General features: G+C 40.1%; 2 protein-coding genes across 2 annotated transcripts; both read right to left on the bottom strand.

The window, feature by feature from the left end:
* Window positions 1–2,203, bottom strand: exosc3 (exosome component 3). The gene is made up of 4 exons (XM_079352971.1): window positions 1,892–2,203; window positions 996–1,145; window positions 725–876; window positions 1–644 (listed from the first exon to the last, which is right to left on the bottom strand). Exons 1-4 carry the CDS (start codon window positions 2,114–2,116, stop codon window positions 437–439), a joined length of 735 nt encoding a protein of 244 aa, XP_079209097.1. The 5' UTR covers window positions 2,117–2,203; the 3' UTR covers window positions 1–436.
* A 4,228-nt stretch (window positions 2,204–6,431) lies between these two features.
* Window positions 6,432–23,994, bottom strand: tgfbi (transforming growth factor, beta-induced). The gene is made up of 17 exons (XM_079352746.1): window positions 23,752–23,994; window positions 21,984–22,082; window positions 14,909–14,973; window positions 14,321–14,478; window positions 14,010–14,174; window positions 13,460–13,606; window positions 13,231–13,372; window positions 12,932–13,144; window positions 12,507–12,644; window positions 12,145–12,287; window positions 9,932–10,068; window positions 8,821–8,951; window positions 8,059–8,183; window positions 7,856–7,958; window positions 7,624–7,691; window positions 7,500–7,524; window positions 6,432–7,285 (listed from the first exon to the last, which is right to left on the bottom strand). Exons 1-17 carry the CDS (start codon window positions 23,862–23,864, stop codon window positions 7,224–7,226), a joined length of 2,034 nt encoding a protein of 677 aa, XP_079208872.1. The 5' UTR covers window positions 23,865–23,994; the 3' UTR covers window positions 6,432–7,223.
* Window positions 23,995–25,309: the final 1,315 nt, after the last annotated feature.

The raw sequence follows: 25,309 nt of genomic DNA, 5'->3' as shown, positions 1-25,309 counted from the left end.
TATAGTTTTATTTTCATTGTTATAAAAAAAAAAACCTCACAAAAACAAACTTAGAAAAATACAGTCAAAGCTGTAAAACAAATCCCAGCCCTGATTGTGTTGATGTGAAATAGTTCTGAAAACAAAACATCCAGAATACATTTAAGAAATACCTTTAAATGTTTATGTATATAAATCTAGATTTGACCTGGAATTCTTCGTTTCTTGATTTTACAATCAATATATTAAAAAAGTTAGGATAACCTACAAACAAACTGCCAGACTGCTTTCAAATCTGATCCAGTATCAGTTTGTGGAGAATACCCTCCTGAACAGCGCCCATCTCTGGGTGCTCTACACTGACCCTCTGCCACCCTGGAGAACAGCGCCCGCCTCCTGTGTCTTTACAGCACCCCCTGTGTGCAACCCTGGTAAACAGTGCATGTCTCTGGGGTCTTCACAGCACCCCCTGTGCCACCCTAGTGAACAGCGCCTTTCTCTGGGGGGCCGTCATGGTCTCACAGCTCTGCAGAAGGTTGGCAATGATAAGGGTCCGCTGAGGGCTGGAGGAGTGGACCCACAGACGGCCGTTCATCCCAACCACCAGCTCACAGGGGAACAGCTGCTGCAAGTCCTTCATAAGGTCACTTTGGGGGGACAGCAGTCTGGGGGGTGGGTGGGGGGGGGGAGGTTATTATAGTCTGAGAAGGTGGAGGCATAGACAAATGTTTGGGGGTGATTTTACCTTCTGACGAGTCCCAGAGAGACAGTGAACAGCAGCCCTCCTCCTCCAAACACCCCCATCCCGTTGGCACGACCCCCGCTGTCCACACAGACCAGCTCTGGCTCCATGTCCTTATTGGCTACCACGAACTGAGCGAACACCAGGTCCCCTACCTGCTCAGGTAGCACAGTTGCACACACAGATGGAGAGAGGGTTACATATTCAGGGAGGGGGGGGGGGGGAGCGGTTTACCTTGGGGAAAGTCTCTCATATTGTGTCCTCACTGTCTCACCTGAACATTGGGACGGTTCCTCTTTGTTGCTCCCTCAAACGCCAGGTAGGACAGAGACGCCTGCTCACTTCCTCCAAAGTCCACCTTGAAGATGTCTCCTGATTTTATCGTCACAATGCCGATGACTGTTTCTCCTTTAACAGCGACGTACTAAGGACGGAGACACACACACTCAACTCCCAGCATGCACTACTCCAACAGCTGTCCTTAAAAATTCACCTTCAGGGTTCTTATCTCCTCACATCAAACATGTTCAGGTTACTATATGCATGAGATCCAGCACATGTTCAGCTAACCTCAGACTTTTAAAACCTGACCAGTTTCTCCAAAGTCTTTATTAAAATTGAGGTCAGAGCAATTGGCCTGAAATCGTTCAGTGTCTTAGGGCAACTGGGTTCATGGACAACCACAGCATCTTTTCAGAGATTGGAGACACGGTTGTAGGAACTTATTAAAGATGAACAGTCAAATACAGGACTCTTTTGATTTCAATAAACATTCACGGGTATCTAGGCCATCAACACTACAACCTTTTACAGTGAAATCTGCTGAACTCAATTCTATCGTTATTCAATTTATCATCCAAAAACAAATGAGGTTATTTTAATGTAAAATAAAGTTAGGTGGTTCGAGTGGAGGGACTCTAAGAATAAATAACATGAACTTCTGTCTGCTGACTTAAAGCACAGCACATCAACGCACTTTAACTTAAGTGGAGCAAAACGCATCTTGATAATATTATGTCCGTAGTCAATAATGATGAATAGTGTGATTTTGGAGTCCAATATTCTTTATATATTATTCGTAAATTAGTACAGAAAAAAAAGTAAAATGACAGGTTTTCTAAGTAAGGTACTGCATGTATAAAGTGTATAAAGTGATCTCTGCAGACTCACCCTCCTCTGCTGTGAGTCCATCCAGAACATGTTCGGAGCTTTGTGTCGGAGGACGCCGCTTTTACACACCTGCAGCCGGTCCCCGCTCCGCCTCAAGCCCGGACCACACACCACCTTCTCCGGCTTCACGGGAGCCGTGAGGGAGATGGTGTCTTCGGTGTCAAAGGAGAATTCATCTCCCGGCAACAAAACCTGGCCGACTTTATCTTTCAAAGAGGAAAACATCTCTACTCTCCTACAACTTCAGTCACATGTGTTTGTTGTTCGTGACGGACTGAAATCAATGTGACACGCAGGAAAAAGGACAGCGCCCCCTGTGGCACCGGAGGAACAAGAACAACTCCAGCAGAATTATTCCCTTACATATTTACACTATGATTATTCCCTTCATTCCCATTAATTTCAATGCTTTTATGATTCTAAATAACATTTTTAATTTAGTTCAGGTCATTGCATAGCTGTTTTGTCTTTGCCATCTACGAACTCTGTCCGAATAAGGAAGTAGAGTAATTTCTGTGATAACCGAGAAACTTTTCTTATTAATTATTGGTGTTTTTTCTTAATTAATTCTTCTGTTGGATTAATTTTAGTTTCAGACCCGAAAGTCTAACGAAGTATAACATATTGTGTATCTTTTGTGTAAGAATGAACATCTTGTGCGCACAACGTAATTATCTAGTTTATACAAGTTATCATTTAACTTTTGCGCTCAAGATAATCATTATTCTTTCTTTGTTTTTGTTTTCTTCAGGGGCTCGTTAAAGGCTTGAAACTATTTAACATCAGAACAATTATCTTGTGTTGTTCCTTTAAATTTTGGAGCATGTTTTTCCATTCATACATTTTTAATAGCTGCTTTGAAAACTGTTTTATTTCTGTCGTTAGGTCACTGGTGAGACACAAAACTGATTTTTTTAGACGCAAAAGCTGGCGAGTTCTTTCACAGCCAACAAGCTTTATAAGATCTTGCGTGATGACTCCCTCTAAACAGCAGGTGGCGCTCTGATTCCTCAAAACTGAGCAGAACACTGATGCTCTTTTTGAAATCATGTTGATTAATATTAGATTATTTTCTAACACAGTGTGAATACTTTTTTTTCTCTGGGTCTCCACTTGGAGGTTACATAGTTAGAGTTTTATATTGATGATTGATTTTATATGATGTTTTAAAAGTGAGTCAAATATTTCCTCAGCCCTCACATCCCTTGTTTGACGAGTCAGCAGTGTGAGAGTGATGAATCTGAGGTAGTGATATGAAATATTTAAGCAGACACTGTTGGTACTGAGGAACTTTTCTCTCTTCTGCACATCATCTCAATTTATTAACAACATTAAGATTTAAAAAATGCAGGAGTTTCATAATATATTGTAGCATTTTAACTTAGAAGTGAAATTGCCAATTTCTTCGTCCCTCATCTGCAGACTTTTTTTGTTCTCAAAATTGTGATTTAACAGTTTTTGTATAGCTCTTTAGTTAATGGAGAGTTTCTACAGGTACAGAAGTACAAAAGTTTTATATTTGATGATATTTTCTTAAGAAGAATCAGCGTTCAGTTCATTTAAATGTTGCAGAGGTCAAAATGATCCTCTGACTGAAGCTTTGTACTGTCTTGTACCATCTTTGTACTGTCACTATGTTTCTGTTTTTCCTAGTCAGAGTCAGATGTACATCCTGCAGTGAGCAGCATCTGTGCTCGATTATCTGCCACTGTCAATCATCTCTGCATAAACACAAGAGGAGAGTAGAGGCAGCAGCTCTGCAGCTCTGCATTAAACAGCTGCAGCTGAGAATCAAACCAACATCAGACAGACAGGCTGTCAGGAAATCTGCTCCCAAGTTCTCATTCAATAAAACGAGATGATTTAATAGAGACCGAAACTGAACATGTTTCTTTAGGCTGAAGTTACAATAAAAGAGAAGCTTATAAATCTAATAATTCAAGAGATGATAGATTTGAAGTCAGTCAGCGTTTGCTCTTTTTAATTGGAATTTTCTTTGAGCACAAAGACACTGAAATCAATCACCAAAAGACAAGTTCACCACTTTAAACGCAACATTGGTTATATTTTTGTTTGTTCCAAACAGAAAAATGTATATTTGAAAACAAGTAACAGACACAAACACAGTCAGTAACACAGCAGATCCAGTAGACTCCAATCCAATCCAATCCAACTTTATTTAATTAAGCACTTTAAAACAACCACAGCTGACCAAAGTGCTGTACAATAAAACAAAAGTTAAAAAAGGCATAATACACAGTACACAATAATTTAAAAGATATAAAAATGCTATAAAATAAGTAAAATACATAAAATAAATAAAATCATCTTACTCGGTGACAAAGGCCAGGGAGAAGAGATGGGTTTTAAGACACGATTTAAAAACAGACAGAGAAGAGGCCTGTTTAAGGGGGAGAGGAAGGTCGTTCCAAAGTTTAGGAGCCGCTACAGAAAACGCACGGTCCCCTCTGAGCTTCCGTTTAAGACTCAGTAGTGACCTTTAGTTTCAGTTCAGTAGGTCCAAACAGCTCTGGCAGCTTCTGTTCTGAAATCTTGGAATCAATAAATGTGATTATGAGAAAGTTCGAGCAGGAATCAAATGTATTCTGTTCCTTTTACCTTCTATCCTCCGATACATAGTTATTTATTGAATTAAGACAAGGCAGAGATAAAGTTGATAACAGGAGCCGAGAACATGGCAGGGTGAGGCACAGGATTTGAGACCTGATGAAAGACGATCCTGAGACAGGGAGAGAAAAACACAAGATCTAAAAACTTAAGAATTAGATTTGCCACAGCAAAATACTAACAAGTGAACTGAACAATCAGGCAAAGACAGGTGTGTAGAGCTGGGAATATATTGTTCTCTGCAGAAGTTTGATGAGTGGATTGGTTTAAGGTTTGAAGCAGGAGTTTGATTTGACCGCCACACTCAGAAACAAACAGGGAAACAACCACACACAGAGGGGAGGGGTAAAACACAGAAACAACAGAGGAGGAGACACAGCTGAGATCATGAAGGCTCTTTAACTACAATGTTTGCACCTCGCAAATAATGATTTTCAAAAACTCCTTTTTACAACATGCTTTGAACGATAACAGATTAACTCCTTCATCCCAACATGTTGAGCGTATACTGTACATACATTTTTGATTTGGCTAATAGACAGGGCCTTATTGAGGAAAATGTCCAAAGTTCTGATTAATCTTTAATCTATGTTTTATAACTCTTCTCCGAAATGGAGATAGTTTCTGTTTGGACCTCCTGTGTTAAACTCTTCTTGTCTTTGAGGAGTTTTATCACCTCTAAAGTATATCCAAAGTAAGAGGATTCCTGTCAACAGTCAGAACTAGTTCGTGCTTTTTTTCTAGTCGTTGCACACATGAAAAGAACACATTATTCCTGTTTTAAGAAGTATTTTCTCCCAAGCTCACAATGTTTTAATTATGTGACTAATTGGTCAAACTTTTTTAGTGTAATATACGATCCTGGTTTTTGTTATATTTTAGTATTTTATCTGTGACCTCATGTATTGTATCTATATTACCATCTTCTTATTGCATGGTTTTGCATGATGTGTATGCAGAACCTCAGTATGTGTTCCTTGCCTTTCATTTTTCTGCTTGAAGCACATTGAGTCTTCACCTATCTAATGAAATATGCTTTTTGGATAAAGATGTCTTGACTTATGTGAGACACGAAATGTTGATCTTTTTCTGAGATGTGAAAGCATTGTATAAACGAAACAGCTGATCAAAGCTGACTCATATACAAACATCCTGTTTTATAACCTGTTCAGTTTTTACTGTAACAGCTTCATCTGTAAAACTCCAGCAGACTGGTGGAGGAAAAGAAGCGGACAACTGAGATAATTCAAAAAGTGATGCTGATTTTCTTTTCATGTGCTTTCTTTATTTCTCACTGACAAGTTGTTTCTTTCTTCAGGTCTGTTTTGAGTTTAAACTCCTCTTCTCTCTTCCTATTCACGATGAAGCCAGAAACACTTTCACACATCGTTAACAAGAGTTGGAACAGAAATATGCTGCTCGGATTTCTAATAAAACGTTTTACTTCAGTGTCTGCATGTGTGTGACTGCGAATGAAATGAATTTGTGTGAGTGGATGTTGGTGGGGGCGTGGGTTCTTTTTGGGCACTGAAGGTTCCCTTTGTGAGGCGTTCACTGCCTGACGTTAAACTCTATTAAATGAATCTGTGTTTCTGTTGGACTGCTCTGCTGTTGCCCTCACCTGGACCACATTAATATTTCATAACTCTGATTCTCCTCGATCGTGCTGAGGGAGCGTGCACATTCAGGAAACGTGCACGTGCAGGAAATGTGCACGGATCACACATGATTTAAGTCGGCGTGACGGCTGTGACGCGTGGACGCTCTGCAGCCTTTTTACAAACCAAAAGAAAGTGGGAGACGTGAACCCAGCCTGAACCCCGAGGCCTTTATGCGGACACACACACACACACACACACACACACACACACACACACACACACACACTCACACACACAATGAATCGTTCACGTTTCAGAGCTCATGTTCAGCTTTATTTTTTTTACAAAAATCCTAAAAAAAAAACGTCAGCTCAGGTTCTATTTTGTTGGTTTGGAGCTCAGACCTGCGACATGCTGCAGGAACATGACAATCAAGAGTACACAACAACACACTTTACAAAAGTTTTACATGAGAGAGTTCAAACTTCAGAAGGTGACATTTAGTCAAAACTAGTTAATGTTTCTTTACAGTACACAAAAACAGTACAAATATAAAAAGCATGGATTTTTTTCTAATTTGTTCACAAACTAAACAATCCACCTCAGATCCTCCATAACTGATTCACCTGATGAATACAACTTTCACTACATTCCCCAGAATGCCTTTCAACAACCCCCAGAAATGCTATAGGTTCGGTTTAAGTAAAAAGCAGAAAAAGAATTTGTTTTCTTGCAGTAATGAACATGTTTATCAGTGTAACAAATATTCACTTGTGTTTTATATGAATGTAAAAACATTTGCATTAACACATGAACTGTGTATTTTACTGATGTTCAAGTCTTTTTTTAATACAGTAACACACCAATCAGCAGGTCAGCAGCCTGCATGAGCCTGAGAGCCTCCATTAATCAATGATGAGTTCATATTTGAAGTTTGTGAATGAAAATGTGCATCCAACACTGAACAGAAGTTGACAGTTTTGGAGGATTTCAGGGGGATTGCTGAGTCATGTTACATTTGTGACTTTGACCCTCTGTGATGAGCACATGTTGTGTTCTTTGGTTCCTCAGGTGTTCCGTGTGACCTCTTCTTCTCTGTAGTTTTACTGACTTTTGTTCATTGTCCTGCTGGAGCGACTCCGGATCACTTTCTGGAAAAGATCGTCTGGAAAAAAAAACAACAAAAAAAACCCATCCCCACAAACAACCATTAGAGACCTAACGTCAGAGAGAGAAAGATTCTGTCAGCTTTGATACTTAAAGATCTACAATCACAAAAACAAACTATGAACGGACACTTCACTCAGAGAGCAGGTCCAGAAAATCTTTGCTGCTTAAAAAACACAAGGTCAAATATTTAAAAACCATGACAAACTCACCATTCCTGAGGCCATTTGAGTCAACCTGAGAGACGGAAAAAAAGGCAAAATCCATAAAATACCAGAAAAAAAACAGCACTTAGATTACTTTAATGTTCGATGTTTTGTCTGTGCGTGTTCTCACCCTGGAGGAGGCAGCAGTTCTGAGCGGAGTTGCAGGTCCATCAGCCTGTTCTCGGTCCACCTTAGGAGCTGCAAACACACAAACATTCAGTCAGGGTTCTGCAGAAAGCGTACACTTCAAACTATGGGAGTAAAAATAATTGAATAAGAAATAATAGAAATATCTGTTTTAGATGTTGTGTTTATACAGCTGTAGGATACAGAGGGTAGCAGGAGGGGGCGCTGTGACTTACGCAGAGGTCTGATGATACTGTTGACAGCGTGGACGACACCGTTAGTCGCCATCAGGTCGGCGTCAGCCACAGGGATTCTGTTCACATGTACGGTGTAGTTCCTCTGAAACACAGACAAGGCAGGTTTGTAGTCCGCTCTGATCAGGGTTTTAATAAAGTTATTTAAAAAGAGGCATGTGTACAGTATGTCTGTGAGGACTGACCACGCCCATCTCCAGTCTCTCTCCCTGCAGAGGTTTCAGTCTGGTGTGAGAGCTGACTCCCCCACTGACCAGCATGCCCTCCCCCAGGTGATACCTGAGCAAAGTTGACAGCTCCTGACGGTTACCTAGGAGACAGAGAGACACAACACTGAAACATATGTGACAATGGACACAATCACACTTTTTTGTATTTCAAAAGTGTAGCAAAAACAGAACAGCCTAACCTGCAATGTTTCTCAATTCCCTAAGTAAACATTTTCTTGACGAGTTTAACCTCTAATTTCAATGTCTTTTTCAGCATGATGTTCACTGAGTAAATTAGGGTTCACATTAGAGTCACAGAGCCCAAAAAGCACAGGTGGCATTAATCTGCACACGTCTGCCTACAGAGAAAAATACAAGTATTTCATTGTTCTGTAAACCCTCCAGTTGTGAATTGATAGACATTAGTTTCACTCTGAAGGGTTGTCATGATAGCAGAATTTTAAACTTTGATACGATTCTAATAATAATAATAGTAATATTATTTTCGACATCAGACCTACCTGCTTTTCAATTCTCAAAAATTGCATGATATTTCTGCACACTGTCTAAATTGCAAAGATACATTGTCAGTATTTTGGTACAGTGTAAACAATGTGTCTTCCTACTATTTTAGTTAGTTTTTCTTAAAGGTTTGCTACCTTTTGATAGCTTTTAATAACACGTTTTTAAATGTCATCATAAAACCTTTAAACCTTCTGAACAGACACGTAAACTCACGCATCAGTCTGTTGCGTTCAGGCGGAGACATGGCGTTGAAGGCGTCGTTGGTTGGAGCGAAGAAGGTGAGCGCCCCCTGCTGGTTCAGCAGCTCGGTCATCCCTGCAGTCTGGATGGCTCCGACCAGGACGCTGAAACCAGAGGAGGAAGGTTTGATTCTTCATCAATAATTACATGATCACACTGCTGTGGATTTCTACAACCAGCATTTAAAGAATAATACGATCCATCATGTTTGTTTTGGAACTGTTAAAATAGGCTACATACACTTTGAATTTCACGCTTTACAAAAATATCCATCATATTTAGGGATGCTGCCTCGAACTCTACATCCACAGTTACAAATAATATGTGCTTCCAGATGTCATGTGCTGTGTCTATGAGCTGAATTAATTTATTATTAATTTAAAAAACCACATTTAGTTGTTGCAGTTAAACATTTGCTCGTCTCAGATTATTCCACAGTGGACTGAATATTTTGGGGTTGTCTGACTGTTGGAACATCTGAAGACGTCACCCTGGACTCTTAGGTCTTTAGACTTACTGCAACACCTCATTTATCAAACTACAATTTCCTCCCTCGGCTGAGAGTCTTCACCAACCAGTCCTGCATCAGTTTCCATCCATCAGAGTTTCCACAGAATGACAGCGGGAAATATTTATACACTAAAACTATTTCAAAGAACTACTCCAAAGACTAAACAGAGGCACAAGTAATCCTTCATGAAAAAGCACAGGTCATTCGGTAATTCTTTACAGGAAAATCAGCAACAGAGAACATCTCTCTTAGTTTTTCTGCAGGCCATGAGTCTATCTGTAACCTCACCCCACCTTAACCATCACTCTGAGAGCCATAAGGAGGAGGTCTGTTTAAACCATCACAGCTGAGCTCTGCAAGTGCTCATCATTAATCCCAAAACCTTCTGTAGGTCTTAAACATGTTGACTCATCCGTGTCTGTAGTCAGCAGGACGTCTCTATTAGATACTTTTCTTTGTTATATACCGTTACTGTTACTGATCTCTGTTTGACACTGTTCGCACATGTTCTTCAGAGTTCAGCAGGAGCGCCGACAGCTGTGACAGTATTCTCTCAGACCAACATGAACTCACCTGAAGCGGTCATCGGCCTTCAGCACATCCATCACCGTCCCCATCGGGGGGGTGAGGACTTTGTCCACGGTGAACAAGGTGGCATATCGGCCCGTCTTATCGTGAGCAGCGATGCAGGCGTTCTCAATGCACAAGTTCTACAAACACAAAGAGGACGAAAAACATGAAACCTGAGAGGATACAGAGAGGAGGACGGAGAAAGTCACATCAAATTTGATCATCAACCATCAAGACAAACAGTTCATTAGATCTAACGTCTTCCATTCTCTGGTTCTGTTTCTGCATGTCCAAAGGAAGTGTTTCTGTCTTGTAAAGAATAAAGAGTATTTTATTCATTTGAACGCCATAGGAAAGTGTTCTGTTACATGAGATGTGAAACAGGAGTGATATTTTCTGGTGGGATGATGCAGAAATTTTTTTTTGAATTTTTTTTTGAGTAAATTCAGAAACAAAGAATCAGTGTCTTCTTGTCCGCTTAACATTCAAGCTTAATGGAAAACATGAAGTCATGAGAGACGGAACAAAGAGATCATCAAAACGACATCATGATGTGACACACACACACACACACACACACACACACACACACACAAACAGATGCAAACACACAAACACAGATGCAAACACACACACACAAACACAGATGCAAACACACACACACACAGACAAACACAGATGCAAACACACACACACACACACACACACACACACACACACACACATAGTCTGGAAAAATTTAGCAGCCGTGGGAAGCAGGAAGCTTCTTGTGGTCTGCAGAGTTCATCATTGAGCAGAAATATGAACCACCCACAAGTCTGGGTCCAGGACCTGAAACATGTGGAGCCACAGGGGGGGACAGAGAAAGACCTGTGGTGCTTTCACACATGCACCAAACTTCATGAGCTGCATGTGTGAATGACAACAGCTGAAGTGTTCACTCTGACTTTACCCGGACTCTTTTCTGCTAGCTTGCTAGTTTTTATTTTATTTTTTAGATGAAATCTGCAGGAGCTGATGAGAGAACGTTCTTTTATACCTGTTCTTCATACACTACATCTGATTTCATGTAGCATTGATATAATATGGGCTACTTTTTATTTTCATCACGTTTGACTTAGATAACATTTTGGCAGTATAGCTATAATTTAAGCACTCATCCCATCGTTTGTTTTTTGTTTTCCCTCTGTACAGCTTTTAACTTTCCTCCACAGAAAGCATGTTTGTTTATCTTTGTTTGTTTATATGGAAATATTCTGATTAAGTTGGCGTCATCCCTTTAAGGTAAAACATGTGTTAGCTCCACCAGTGAACACACACACACACACACACACACACACACACACACACACACACACAGGGGTAACACCATCATGTCAGCTTGTCCTGCCGTTTTGATTCACTCGTGTCCTTTATGTTAACTTCAACTTTTACTCCCCTGCTCGTCTCTGCAGCCATCTCTGATTCCCGTCCCCATAGAACCATCGATTGACTTCATCTGATGACATCATGTGGTCTCAGTAATGATCCTCTCAGTCATTCAGTCACCACATAAAAAATATTTCTTCATTAAATAGAGTTTGATGTTTCCTCATAAAGTCTGAATGTGAAATCCTCTTTCAACTCTCAGATGTGATCCACAGATTTATCCTCAAACTGAGGCTCAGTGATTCACGTTAAAGTTATTCATGACAAACACAAACTCGCTGACCTCATGGAATTCCCACTGAGTCGACAGAGACCACATTTATGACCAGTGAAGACAGACCATCCTCCTTCTCTACCTGGCAACAGACAGACAGTCTGAATAACTGATTTGTTCTCACACAGCACAGCTGCTTTAACGAACTGACAGAAACACATAGGACGTAACTAACCCGGAGACAGTCTGATAGTCTGTGGGAAAATATCTTATTAGTTATAGACCACACTAAGTGTTTTTATTCCAGGAAGCAGAAATCACTGTCTCATTATAAAACTAAAGCTGGTTTCAATTGTCAGGAAACTTCGACCAAACAGCTTCTGCTTCCAAACACACGAAAATAATGAAAACCAAAATTAGACACTGAAAACCACCGCATGAAACTAAATCCGCTGCAGACGACCTAATCATCGCCGAGCTGAGATTCAGAGAGCAGTTTGGATGACTTATGAGCCTGAGGTTTGTTTAGCTTGGAGGGAAAATAAAGAACAAATAAACATATAAATATCCTCACGTTTCTGTAGACGAACACTCTCAACTTAAGCCCTCCGAGGGTCTCCAGCTCCTGCCCATGATACAGAGCTTTAGACGACAGCTGTTCCTTCACGATGTGATTGGTCATCAGCATCCTCATGTTGGGAGTCATTGACACGCTGCCTGTTACACACATACACACAGGTACATACCACAGGTGACTAGCTGCAGATGATATCACCTGCATACAATGGCAATAAAATATCTAAGCTTATCTGCAACAATTAACCAACTAATTGTCAATAGAAAGAAAACAAATCTAAAAATATGAATCATTTTGATGATTTTTTAATCAAAATATTGTCTAAAGATTTGCAGCAGGACAGGGGAGGAGTCTGTTACCTTTGAAGGCATCGTCCAGAGGAGCCAGCAGGGTTAGGGCCTCGGAGCCCGTCAGCTGGGGGCTTAGACCTGCCTCAACAAACAGCTTGGTTGCCGTGGCAACAGAGGAACCTTCAGCCAGCTCCAGCAGAACCTTAGCTGCAAAAGAAGTTACACATACATCTGACAGGTATACTTTCACACTGCTACCACTACAATTACTAACATTGATGTTTCTGTTTTAAAAAGGTACTTTGTATTTGAGTGCAGTTAGGTGGTATAATGAGAAAAGAGTGTGGGTAGTATAATGATTTATGACCCTGGGCTGTAAAAGAAAGACCCATTTAAAAGTATCTATTTTTTCTTTTTACTGTGAACTATTAAGGTCAGTTTTTACTCTCAAACGACTGTTTGTAGTATTAGTATTTGATCCCAAGTTTTATTACCTGAGTCAGGGATGAGCAGCTCGTTGATGTAGTGGATGACTCCGTTTGTTCCCAGCTGGTCTTTCTTAGTGATGACAGCCTTCCCGTTCAGGGTCATCTGGTCTCCGTCACAGCCGACCTCCAGCGTGGTCCCCTGCAGAGTCTCCATGGGAGTCCCCGTTACGATGGACTCGGCACACTGAATGGTATTCAGCATGTGGTAGTTCAGCAGGTCTATGAGGGGCGGAGGAGGAACATTTAGAGTCAACTCAGGTTAAATAACGGAAATAAATAGACTCAGGGCAGCCCCTGCTAATCACCTCTTAGAGCTATGGGGTCTCCCAGGATCCTGGTCAGGGTCTCCTGAGGAATCTTCTCAAAGGCCTCGTTGGTGGGAGCAAAGACGGTGTACTGACCCTCATTCTCCAACATGGCTGTTAGCCCTGCAGCCGCCATCGCTGTCTAACCAGAAATACAGACCAGGAAGTAAATTTCTGCAGATTATCATCCGGCTGCAGACGAGGCAAATTGATTGACGGCTTTACTCACTCGCAGAGTCTCCAGGTCGTCGTCAATATCGATGAGCGTGTTCACGTTGTTGGAAATGGCGGTGATGACGCGGTCCACAACGTGCACGATGCCATTAGTGGCGTGTTGGTCAGGTTTGATCAGACGAGCACAGTTAACTGTCACGATCTGAGGAGAGGAAAGACAATCTGTTAATCTGCAAACCATCAGCACACAGAGTGTTTGTTACAGAGTGTCACAACATGTAAATGTGTGCAACAGTGTTTAATGGCATCTAGCATTGTTACAGTGTGTCATAGTTTGCAAGTTGTATGACAAGGGTGGTTTTTAGTGTTACAGTGTTTTACAATGTGCTGTAGTGCACGTTACATTTTTTTGTTTCACTTTCTTGCAGTTTTATGATAAAAGTTTAAAAGTGTCCACAGCATGTCTGTGACTCTGTTGTTGTAGTGGCAGAAATGCAGAGTGTAACAGTATTCACTAGTGTGTATGTATTGTGTTACTGATCCTGTTGTATTAGATGTGCAGTGTTTTAATGTGTGTTACAGTGTGTATACATTCGGTTACTGACCCCGTTAGGGTAGTGGTGGATGTGGACGTGGAAGTCCTGGTACATGGAGGCGAAGGACGATCCGTGTTTGAGCTCCTCGGATGTCAGACGGTTGTTCACCATATGGTAATGAAGAGCGTTCAGCAACTCAATATTCACATTGCTCACCAAAGCATCCAGGATCTCCTGCAATAGAACAACAACAACAACAGAAAAACACCCGACAGAGTTTCAGTAGGAGGTTTTGAGAGTTTTTCTAACAGGTCACGTTTGTGTGTGTGTGTGTGTGTGTGTGTGTGTGTGTGTGTGTATGTGTGTGTGTTTGTTCTGACCGTAGGCAGGGCGGCCCAGGCCTCATTGCTCGGGGCAAAGAAGGTGAAACTCCCTGGACCTTCAATCTCCTCCTTCAGTTTGGCCCGTTCAGAGTACATCTGTGTGGTGGAGGCTCCGACCACGCCCAGTGTGTTGTAGATGTTCACCAGAGGCAATGCTGCACGCAAACACACACAGACACACACACAGACACACACACACACACACACACACACACACACACACACAGTTACACACACACACCAAATAATCATAATCAACAAACAAAGCACAGTCTGCTGCAGCTAAAATAAACCATAATGGTCCTCCTGTTTGTCTGCACAGCTTCATCAACAACAAACTATTAGAGCAGAACACCCACAATGCATCTGTGACAGGCCTGTATGCAGGGGAAGGGTTAGACGCAGCAGGACAGTTCTCAGCTCTGTCAGTCTGTTTTTACCTTGTATATATTTCACCAAAACATTTTCAATATGATGTAATTATTTGCATTTTCTGCTTGAGATAATGCTGAAAAGGTCAGGACTAGAGTAGTAGATGCATTGTGTGTTTGTTGTGTAGTCTATTTGAGGGGTCAGAGTTCGTACCAGCAGGACAGCCCTTCTCTCCAGGAATCTTCTCATAACCAGGACAGCACTCATAGGTGATCACCCTGCAGCAGGAGAGGACACATGAGGGTCATTTTCTGTTCCAGACATTGTCAAACTCTCATCAGAAAGTCTTTATAACCCCCCCTCCCTTTGTTCTGCTCCTGGTCTTTCTGTGTGCACAGAACAGAAACCTCTTCAGACAGGCTCTCTGCAGACTCTCACAGCGTCATGTCCTGCACATTTCAGCCTCGGGAGGAAAACGCTCCACTGTCTATAAAACTCTCAGTTTCCACCTGAGCAGCTCGTAACTGCTCAGTAATATTTCTGCAGCAGACAGACACATAAATTCCTGTCTGTGTAATGATGCCAATAAAGTTTTTCTGCACAATAAGAACAGACTGTGGGAATCTGCAGGTACATTCCAACTGTTTCCAAGACAACATAAACATGGAGTGTTTACATGGACAGTGAATGTTGTTTAATTAACCAGAGAAATGTGTCCCCACAGCTCGGACTAAAGCCTGGATCATTCTGAGGACTCTACTGGATTGGACTCACAGCAGCTTCAATTCACATTTTACCAGATGTGAGATGCACTCTTTGGTTGTTATACTTGTCACTATTGTTTTCTGATCATTTATGAACCAAGTAAATTACAATCCACTTAGACTCCAATGAAATCAGGCCCAAAGATGAATCTAGAAAAAGACTAGTGGTGAAGCTGAGGTGGGGCTTAAGGCTCTTAACAAACAGCTACAACACATCCACCTGTGGGTCAAAGAGGTCACACCCCTAATTGTGCAAATATATGAATATGCTTTACAATTCATTAATATATGAGAAGGTAGGTTATATATAAATTCAGCCCATACAGTTGTCATGAATAAAGAAATTAGCTTGTAAACCTGTAAAGCCCGTAAACATTGATTTCTGCCTATAAATGTGTACATTTTAACATGGGACTCATGAGGATTGACTCACTGCAGAAGACAGTCTCTAGTGGACACAAGAGGACATCTGCACACGTGTTTGCTGAAATGAAGGATGAATGCCAAGCAGAGCCATTTCTGACTTCCTGTAGAGATTTCAATAATAAAACTGTGTGAGTCGTCTGGGCTCATAAAGCTCATTTCCTCTGGGAGAAGAAAAATCTGCTGCTAGACCCTTTGGGTGGTAGGTGGTGGTGGTGCTGGGGGGGGGGGTAGGTGAATCACCCACTGCCAGAAAAAACACCAAATCTCCATCAGGTTCAACTTCCTGTTCTCTTCAAAATAAAACATTGCAGCCTCATTAGTAATAGCTTTAAATTCATTTAGATATAACAATAAATAGATACAGAGAACAACTGCTGACTCAACATAAGACACATTAATCACCAAATATAAAAAGACATTAGTGCTCTAACTGGGTCCAAGCTCAGGTATCTTGAGTGTCACTTCTCTTAGATATAAACATAAGTGAAGTCTCTGTCTCTGGTCTCAGGTTCCCTAGTCTCCAATAACAGGGGTCTCAGGTCCTGAGCTGGTCCTAGTCTCAAACCTCAGGTCTTTAAAGTTGTTTCTTTATCTAATAAAACTGAATTTATGTTGTGAAGACAGAAGGTGGAGAAACTTTGATATTACAGGCAGTAAAATGTAAACAGATGGAGATCTGTGTGTGTGTTTGTGTGAGTGTGTGTTTAATGTGGGACTGATTATCAAACCAGATGGAAACTCCACTCCCGTTTGGTCTGCACATAAACAAAGATGGCCGCTGTGGATTTCTGACTAAATAAACAGAGCGGGGTCACAGTAATTCAGGCGGCGGGGTCGAGGCGCTCGAGGGAAACGTTCCGGAAACTCCCCGCCAAGAGAAATGGTTGTTCAGGTTCAGTGTGCAGGCGTGTGTCATTCTGTCCATCTGAGAAAAAGTCTCTGATTCAGTCAGAGCTGAAAACTCTCCAAAATAAACTAAGAAAGAGTTTAAAGTCTGAAACTGAGATTTAAGAATGTTGATGTAATCTGGGTATCGGAGGAGAGGGGGAGAAGAGTAGAGAGACGAGGAGGAGAAGCAGAGAGACGGAGGAGGTAGAGAGGAGGAGTGAAGACAGTAAGGAGAAGAGGAGGATTGGAAAATATCCTTTATTAACTTTTGCATTAAAAATCAGATCACTGTCTAATCATACCTTCAGTGAACAAAACAGGTATCCATAATGTTTTATTATCAAAGTTTAAAAATGTGGTATTGTGTGGAACATAGTAAGGAGAAAATGTTCTAAAATTTGAATTGCCCTCTGGGGGGCTAATAACGTTTTCTTTTAATTGAATTTAGAACGAGTTCAGCATTGTTTCTCTCACTCTGATTTCAGTCCTTTAAAGAGACCAGTCAATAATGCTTTCAAATCTTGCAGCACATTCAAAATTACTGAAGGATTTCAGAACTGTTCCATCCCTTTTCTATCGTGTTTGTTTTGATCTGTTTTCTAACGGACTGCCAATAAAGATGATGGTGTCTGAAGTCAAATTGAACATGAACAAAGTAGCATGTTGGCAGCTGTATGAAAGCAAACTGCAGCTCCAAGTCGCACAAACAGGGTTATGAAATGTCAGAGATTTCTGCTGACATTTCAGTTTTCAGGAGAGGAGAGCTGAGCTAAAGGGGTCTCATGGGGAGGAGGGGCAGGGGTATACACATCAGGGGGTGTAAGAGGATGAAGGGGGAGAAGGTCGGGGGGAGTCAGGGTTGTTGAGTTATGAAGGGAGTTATGAGTCTTCCTTCTGCTGACCTCTAACCTCTTGATACTCCTCCACAGAGACCCACTGACACACAAACAGAGGACACACACACACACACACAGAATCAGACTTCAAACACCCCCCCACCACGAGTGTAAATCTAATTAACCTGTCAGATAAGAGCTGAGTGTTTCCACAGACGGTGCTGTGTGTGTAAGTGTGTGTGTGCTTCACAAACGTCCTCAGAAACTCTCACTTCCTCGTTTTTTTTTCCAGTTTCCTGATTCGCTGAAAGAAACTATTTGTGAGCAATTTCATCTGAACTTTGAGCAACGTTTAAAGCTGCTTTTAACATCCTGAACACATTTACACACATGCACACACACACACACACACACACACACACACACACACACACACACACACAAATATGAACAAATACACAAACTCATGCACTTTAACTGTACAAACAGTCTAATGAGGGGAAAAGGGAACTGTGAGTCAAAACCATGTACAAATCTGTCTCTCAGCAGATTCTGCTGTGATTATGAACTTCTAAATGACTAGTTATGCTACTTTGAAGGCCAAAATAACTTGTAAACATGAAACTTTAAAAACGCATTGATCACTTCTGGTGAAATAAATAAATGTCTGTGTACATATTAAGAAATCAGTGTGAATTACTGTGACCCCGCTCTGCAGAATTAATTCAGTCTGTAAAGTGAGGAAAGTACCCATTTATGCTGAACCGAAAAAGTTTTTAATTTATTTGCTTAACTGTTATAAACATATCATTTGGTCTTTTGAGGTCAGAATTGTTTCATTATTAAGTGTCATTTATAAAAGTGTCATCTTTATGCCAGAATGACATAAAATAACATCGAATAAAAGTGCTTGTTAAGATTTTGTCAAATGCAAAACATTTCTTCAGGAACGGAATACTTCTTGATGCTATGAAATTATTTAATTTATTAAATGAAATAATTTTATTTATTTATTTTCTTTAATAAATGTAATGGGGATTATGCAAACAATGTTGTTCTGTGTGAACAAGGCTATGGTTTATACTTCAATAAGTTCAATAAGTTTGTATTTAAGAAACATCTGTCAACAGTCGGCTATTGTTCTCAGTGAATTTAAAACTCTTAACTCATGATGTCAGTGACCTTCATCCCTCTTCCTCATCATGTTCACAGCTCCACAGGGAAACAAGGGAGGAGGTCGTGTGTTTCTGTGTGATTTACACTCTGATGTGTTTACAAAGAGAGAGAGAGAGAGAGAGAGAAAATGACGATGACTTAAGAGAGTAAGATTTCAACTGATTAGTGCATTTACAAGACAAAAACACAAACACACACACTTAAACACCTACACACACACACACACACACACACACACAAAATCTGTGCTTTAATCCTGTTGAGCTCATGCAGAGAGAGATCTGCAACACAGCTGGCTCACTGCTGCCAGAGCCTCATTAATAAGTTTGTTTCTGTGTGTGTGTGTGTGTATCTGCATGTCTGAATCAAAAATCTCACTCTTTCCTCTTTCTTGCTGTTACAAATAGGAAAACACTCATCTAATTCCTGAAGTCAAACCTGAAGTGCAGCAGAAAAAACATCATGAAAAGGAGAAAAAAAAAAAACTAAAGGTCAGTCTGAGCTCTGTGCTGGATTTATGAGAAGAAACTTTGTAGATGGACTGAAGGACATGGAGACAGACAAACACAAATAATATCCTTGGGTTGTAAATATATTCACTTCCAGAACCGTAGCTTTCTTAAGCGATCAGCTGTATTTATGATTATTTTCTAGTAAAAAAGAAAAGCATAAAAGTTGTTGTTGTTGTTGGTAAATATTTGAAGCACATCTTTTTGGGTTCATGTGTGGACTAGACTGAATGAGAACTCCTACAAAGGTAGATATTTTTGGCAGAATAATCCAAAATGTCCTGTGATAAAGGTGATGATGGTGTTAAATAAACGCAAAGAAGGGAAATATTCTTCTTGCACGTTAAGAGTGAGAGATGCCCTTTTTGTTAAAGAGCTACAAACTGCAATTACTCGAGCAGCATGCATAGAAAAGATTAAAATATATCAGAATATTGTCTTCATTTTTCCATGAATGTCGGAATAAAATGCAGGATTAAAATACAAAAAGGTATGTTAAAAAGAAGAATATTAAAAGGTGTTTAAACAATAGTTAAAATTAGTCTAGCATTTGTTTCATTTGAAATGTTGAAGCTGTGTTGATTAGATAGATAGATAGATAGATAGATAGATAGATAGATAGATAGATAGATAGATAGATAGATAGATAGATAGATAGATAGATAGATAGATAGATAGATAGATAGATAGATAGATAGATAGATAGATAGATAGATAGATAGATAGATAGATCAGATTAGACCAAACCTAAATTGAGCCTGAATTAAAGTAGCTGAAGGCTAAACTGATAAACTGAAGTAAACTTCAAAATAAAGGAACTGAAAAGGAAACATTTGAATATAGTCCAGTCGTTTAGGTAGAGGATGATTTCCCTTTGGGAAAGGCGAGGAGAAACATGACAGTTTCCAAGCACTCCTGAAAATTTCTAAAAAATGTAAGGCAAACTGCCCCTGAAATCTTCCTGAGTTGGTTATTCATACATGTCAACCAAGTCAGCTCGTCATCCACTTTAATCCGGAATGACCAAGGTCACCAACTCATCTGTGATAAATCTGCATCAGATGTTTATGTTCCCCAAAGGAGGAACTCTGGAGACCCTCTGACTATCTAGTAGCTCCTTCACCAGAAATATTACACTGTACACTTTTAAGTATGAGCAAATATCTGCAGGACAAAACACTTTCCTATCGTCCTCAGCCGTTCAGAGTCTCTCAGAGTTGTGAACACATCTGCAGTTCAGTCGAGGAGACGTCGTGTTTCATGTGTTTTCTGTATTTGCATTTCTTTCAGTGTGATATATGTTAATCCAGCACAAGATTTTTTCCCTTTCTGATTCCTTTTCTTTATATGAAATTAAGTTTCACATCATTTCATGCTCATTTAAAAGCAACGTAAACATTTGAAGGTGAGTAATAGGGAGGGAAGTGATCATTTAGTTGGTAATTACACTGAAAATCATCAAATGTCAGATGTTAAAGTTTCTCTTGAACACTTAAATGCAGCACCAAAGGGAGCTTATGGAGTTTAAGGGAGTTTATGTCATTTTGTTAAACACACCCTCTTTGTGTCCTTGGGTCAGACATGTTGAAATCTTTTCATTCCTTCCAACATTAACTCAACTCCCCAAAGTTAAAATCATGCTTTCTACTTCTATGTTTACAGTTTGAAGTCTTTATAGTCCTCTGTCCCAGCTGGTGAGCAGCATTGAGACAGATCCAGCAGGAACCTACTTACTGTACAAAAATAAAGCACTGAAGTGTTTTCACTTAAACAAGGCAGCGCTCACAGTGCTCTCAGTTGAAAATACGTCACCTCTCACTCACGACTGGTAAAAATCAAGAAGAGGGAGGACTTCTAATTTCAAATTTGTCAACAACAATGGAGAAAATTTCTTTAGAAAATGGACATGGAAAAAAAAGCTAATATTAAGCACAGAGAATCATTTTAAATAAACCTTACAGTCTAAGGAAGCGTCCCGACACAACTTTCATAACCTCCGAGAAGTGCTATGAAACTGAGAGGAGAGCTGCCAGCAAAACAAATCCCAATGAACACAGACTCTTATCCTTATACAGTATACTGCTGTGACCAAATGTTGCTCTTGACTTCAGTCCAGCAGATGGCAGTGCTACAACTTCAAGCTGTTGTTTTAAATGCCAGTGAAAATGATATTAAGTGTAGAGGCTGTAATTTATTTTTTCTTGAGGCAGAGGTGACCATATTTCGAGGAGAAAGTGTAGCTGGAGAGGACCAAGCATGTCGTAAAAATGCACATGTTCAGGTCAACAGCACCCCTAGTGGCCAGAAACAGTCTCTGCATTGGCATTGCATCTCCAAACTTGGACCCTGCAGTGAGTTTGTAAATTAAAGAATATAAACACAAGAGTATGAGTTGTATGTGTCCTGATGACTCTGCTGCAGATTTTTCTTCTTCAGTGGTTATATAGGAGGCGAGGACAGCTCCGGAGAGGGACATTCCTCCGTCCTCTGAGCACAAACTCTCTCCGTCCAGCACGACTTGAGTCACACTGAACACTCGACAATCTAAACAAGTATTCCAGCACAGGAACACAGGCGTTCAAATAATTCAGGAAATGGAAACTTCAATCTAAAAGTCATAAATCTTGTACTTACTGTGATATGTTCAGTTTTAAAGTTAATATTAAAAGACTTTTTCAGTCAGACTCACGTGGGTTTTCCACAGATCTTGCGATGGTACCACTGTTTGCAGTTGGTGAAATATTTCTTTTCGCCACCTTTGATCTGCTGCATCGCACAAACGTTTGGCCTGAAAGAGAAAAGAGACACAGAGGAAAGAGTCAAGAGGATTAAAAATGACAAAAAAATCAGAAAACTAAAAGACAAACTACTACTACTACTTTAAAAATCTTGATTCTGTCTTCAATGGCCTCATAATCTTGATGCAAATGACTCAGGCTCAGGTTAAGTTTGATTCTATGAAACGTGGGTAAAGTTATGAGAGCATTATATCTGAATAAGAGATCAAACTCTGTTAAAAATCAACATTTTATGGTCTTATACCAACATTTATACCAACATTTATAACTTAAACTGAACATTAGTAAGAACATTGAAGGGTTTGTTCCTTTAATAACAAACAAATCTGTCAAAGAAATCAGCTTCTTTAGATTAAAGAAAAACTTGGGATTCTGCAGAAAAAGAAAACTGTCCCCCATGCAGCACCACATCGAAAGTAAAAAAAGAGAAAAAAACCCATCATAGAAGAAAGTTTAACACTGTAAAGTGTTTCTGAAGATGATGTGGGGTTAATGAAGACAACATGCGTGGTCTTTAAGTCACATTAAACCAAACGTTTGCATGATTCTCAGGTTTTCTCTGAAGAACGCAGTTTTCACCTTAACATCATTCAAGGAAACATGTAAGAGGTTTTAAGGTGGATCTTTCAGGAGCTCTTTCATTTAAAAAGCACCTTCAAAACTCATAGCTGAAGCCCATAGAGAAACATCTTCTGGATTATTTTACAGATTTAGATCTTAGACCGTAAACCAGTCAGAAGATATTAAAGCAACATGTGTTCAGCGCTGCCTGTTCGATCCAGCTGTAAGTGACACAATTCATCACTTTACACCGACAACTGGCATGGCCAGATTTAGATTTATGATCCTTTTTTGATGCTAAAACTTTTTCTAAAACATAGATCTCTGTTAGTCAATAGCTTTAACAAAAGCTTGAAAAAAAACTACATATAAGACAGATGTAAAGGAGAGGAATGAGTCCATCAAAAGTGACAAGAAAGTCTCTGACACTGTCTCAATTGCATGCAACGTTTTGCCAAATTTAGACTGCAGTGTACAGGACTTGATAATTATAAACAATAAATTACCAAATGTGTCTGGGTATTAACGTTTTGTTGTTCTGGTATCATGACAACCAGCAGCTGCTGCAAAAATACTTTCCAAATATCGAATTATTTCAAGCAAAAGCATCTTAATAAAGTAATCTTGTGTGTAGAATGACGTATATGATCAATATTATGATATAAGACATATAGTTCCGAGAGAATGATATTTATTCTAACTTCATGTTGAAACTGTTTAAATTCCAGAAGATTTATCGGTGCTTCTTTTACCCAAACGTACATTTCTACAGACTGAGCTGCATATGAACACTAAATATATATTTTTTAAATATCTAAAAAAAAAAAAAATTTCATGAGGAAACGCAGCAGACGTGTTCATTGAAGAATTATTACAGAATCAGGTCATGTTGCTCGGGGATGTTTGTAATCAAAAGTGAACAGAAACTCAGCGGAAATAAATGATTCGTCACTCATCCAATCTGAGTTGTAACCAGATAGAAATCAGATCACAATGTTTGATTAGTCACCTCTAAGGATCATGGGAGCGTAACAGCAGAGACCTCCTGCAGAACTGACACTTACAAATCTGACTCGGCACGGCTCGGATCAAACTCACCCCTGCAGCCGGCCTCTGATCCGGCTGTGCTGCAGGACCGCCTGGTACGGAGAGCGGGCCACACAGGCCGTCACGACCAGGGCAAGACCCAGGACTAGGACCAGGACCTTCATCTTCACTCAAACTTGGAACGCACTCACACTACTCCTGCTTCTTTTTATTCTTAATTTCCTCTTCTTCCTCTTTCTCTCGCTCCTTCTCTCTCCGCATGCAGCCCCTGGTTCCTCCAGGAGTCAGAAGGGACTCATTTATAAACCAGAGAGGAGGAGGGGGAGTAGAGGGGAGGGGCGAGACATTAGACACCGAAAAGAAGAGAACTCCTGGAAGTGTATTAAAAAATGAAAAAAAGGGTTAGGGTTAATCGGCCTTCAAGTACTAACTCAAACACTCACTAAATAGGATGCAGCTACAGCATTGTCATAATGCTGCTGGTCTATATTAAGTCTAAAACCTGTTGTAACCAGAATCAGCATCTATATTGACATCAAAATTATATAATAATTGTAGTGAATAACAGTTTTATAATGTTAACCCAGCAAACAGCTGATAACTGAACATTTAGAGACCTCTTCCTCGTCTTTAGCATCATCCAGTTGTCCACACCTCTAGTCACTTCTGACTCTGGAGAAAATGGAGATGAGACAACAACAATGTGGAATGAAAGGCTTTCAAATATTCATCCACAAACCACTGAGTGACATCACTGACCCCAACAACCTAGATCAGACCAAGTGTCCACACAGCGCTCACTACCAACACACAACCAATGATAGGATGTTTGAGGAGGAAGAGGAGCGAATAATGAAGTGTCTATCAATAATAACAGAAAGATTTGACAGAAAATCCTCTCAGAAGCACATTTTAATGAGGTGAAGTTAAAGGAGAGGTTTATTGACACCTTGTGGCGAGGAGGCACACAGCAGTTTGACGACCTGTTGTTGCTCGAAAGTATTGAAAAGGTTTTTTTGCACATAAACACAGAATTGAGTTTTTTAGTTTGTGCGTATAGATATATGGTCAAACATATCTCATTGCACTCATTATGAGCCACATTCACCTCATATCCTATTTAGAGACAGAGAAGGTAAAAGGACCTGAACTGTAAAAACTAAGTGCCAATGCAGTGAGCAAAATGTACTTCTTAATAGTCTTGAAATATGATTCACCCCTTGAGTTAGTACAAGGCTGCATGCATTTCAAGACAATCTACAACAGATTGCTTTTAAAATTTTAGAGTTAATCAGCGGAGCACAAGGCGGAAATAAAGACTGAACAAAGGAGGACAACATCAGTGTCAAGAGAAGAAGAAAGGAGTATCTCTAAATGTTGGATATTTGCTTTTCTGTTGTCGTGTTGATGCTTCAGGATCCTAAAAACAAAACAAACAGTAAAAAATCTGGTAAAGAGAGAAAACTTTTGAGGAAAAAGTATTAGTTCTTTTTAAAGATATGCACACACACAAACACACATTTGAAGCTGCATTTTACACACTGTTAACAATCATCCTGCACTATATCTGATGATGTCAGGGGATGAGGCATTCAGGGACACAGACATC

This window comes from Symphodus melops (assembly GCF_947650265.1).
Source record: "Symphodus melops genome assembly, chromosome: 9".
Classification (NCBI taxonomy): domain Eukaryota; kingdom Metazoa; phylum Chordata; class Actinopteri; order Labriformes; family Labridae; genus Symphodus; species Symphodus melops.
This window is presented reverse-complemented; position numbering and strand designations above follow the sequence as displayed.

Coding starts and splice junctions, on each gene's coding strand:
- exosc3 (XM_079352971.1), bottom strand. CDS start 2,116: ATGTTTTCCTCTTTGAAAGATAAAGTCGGCCAGGTTTTGTTGCCGGGA. Junction 1,146..1,891: donor TGGACTCACAGCAGAGGAGG/GTGAGTCTGCAG, acceptor CTCCGTCCTTAG/TACGTCGCTGTTAAAGGAGA. Junction 877..995: donor GGAACCGTCCCAATGTTCAG/GTGAGACAGTGA, acceptor CTACCTGAGCAG/GTAGGGGACCTGGTGTTCGC.
- tgfbi (XM_079352746.1), bottom strand. CDS start 23,864: ATGAAGGTCCTGGTCCTAGTCCTGGGTCTTGCCCTGGTCGTGACGGCC. Junction 22,083..23,751: donor ATCAGAGGCCGGCTGCAGGG/GTGAGTTTGATC, acceptor TTTCTCTTTCAG/GCCAAACGTTTGTGCGATGC. Junction 12,288..12,506: donor TCTGGACGATGCCTTCAAAG/GTAACAGACTCC, acceptor TGTGTGTAACAG/GCAGCGTGTCAATGACTCCC.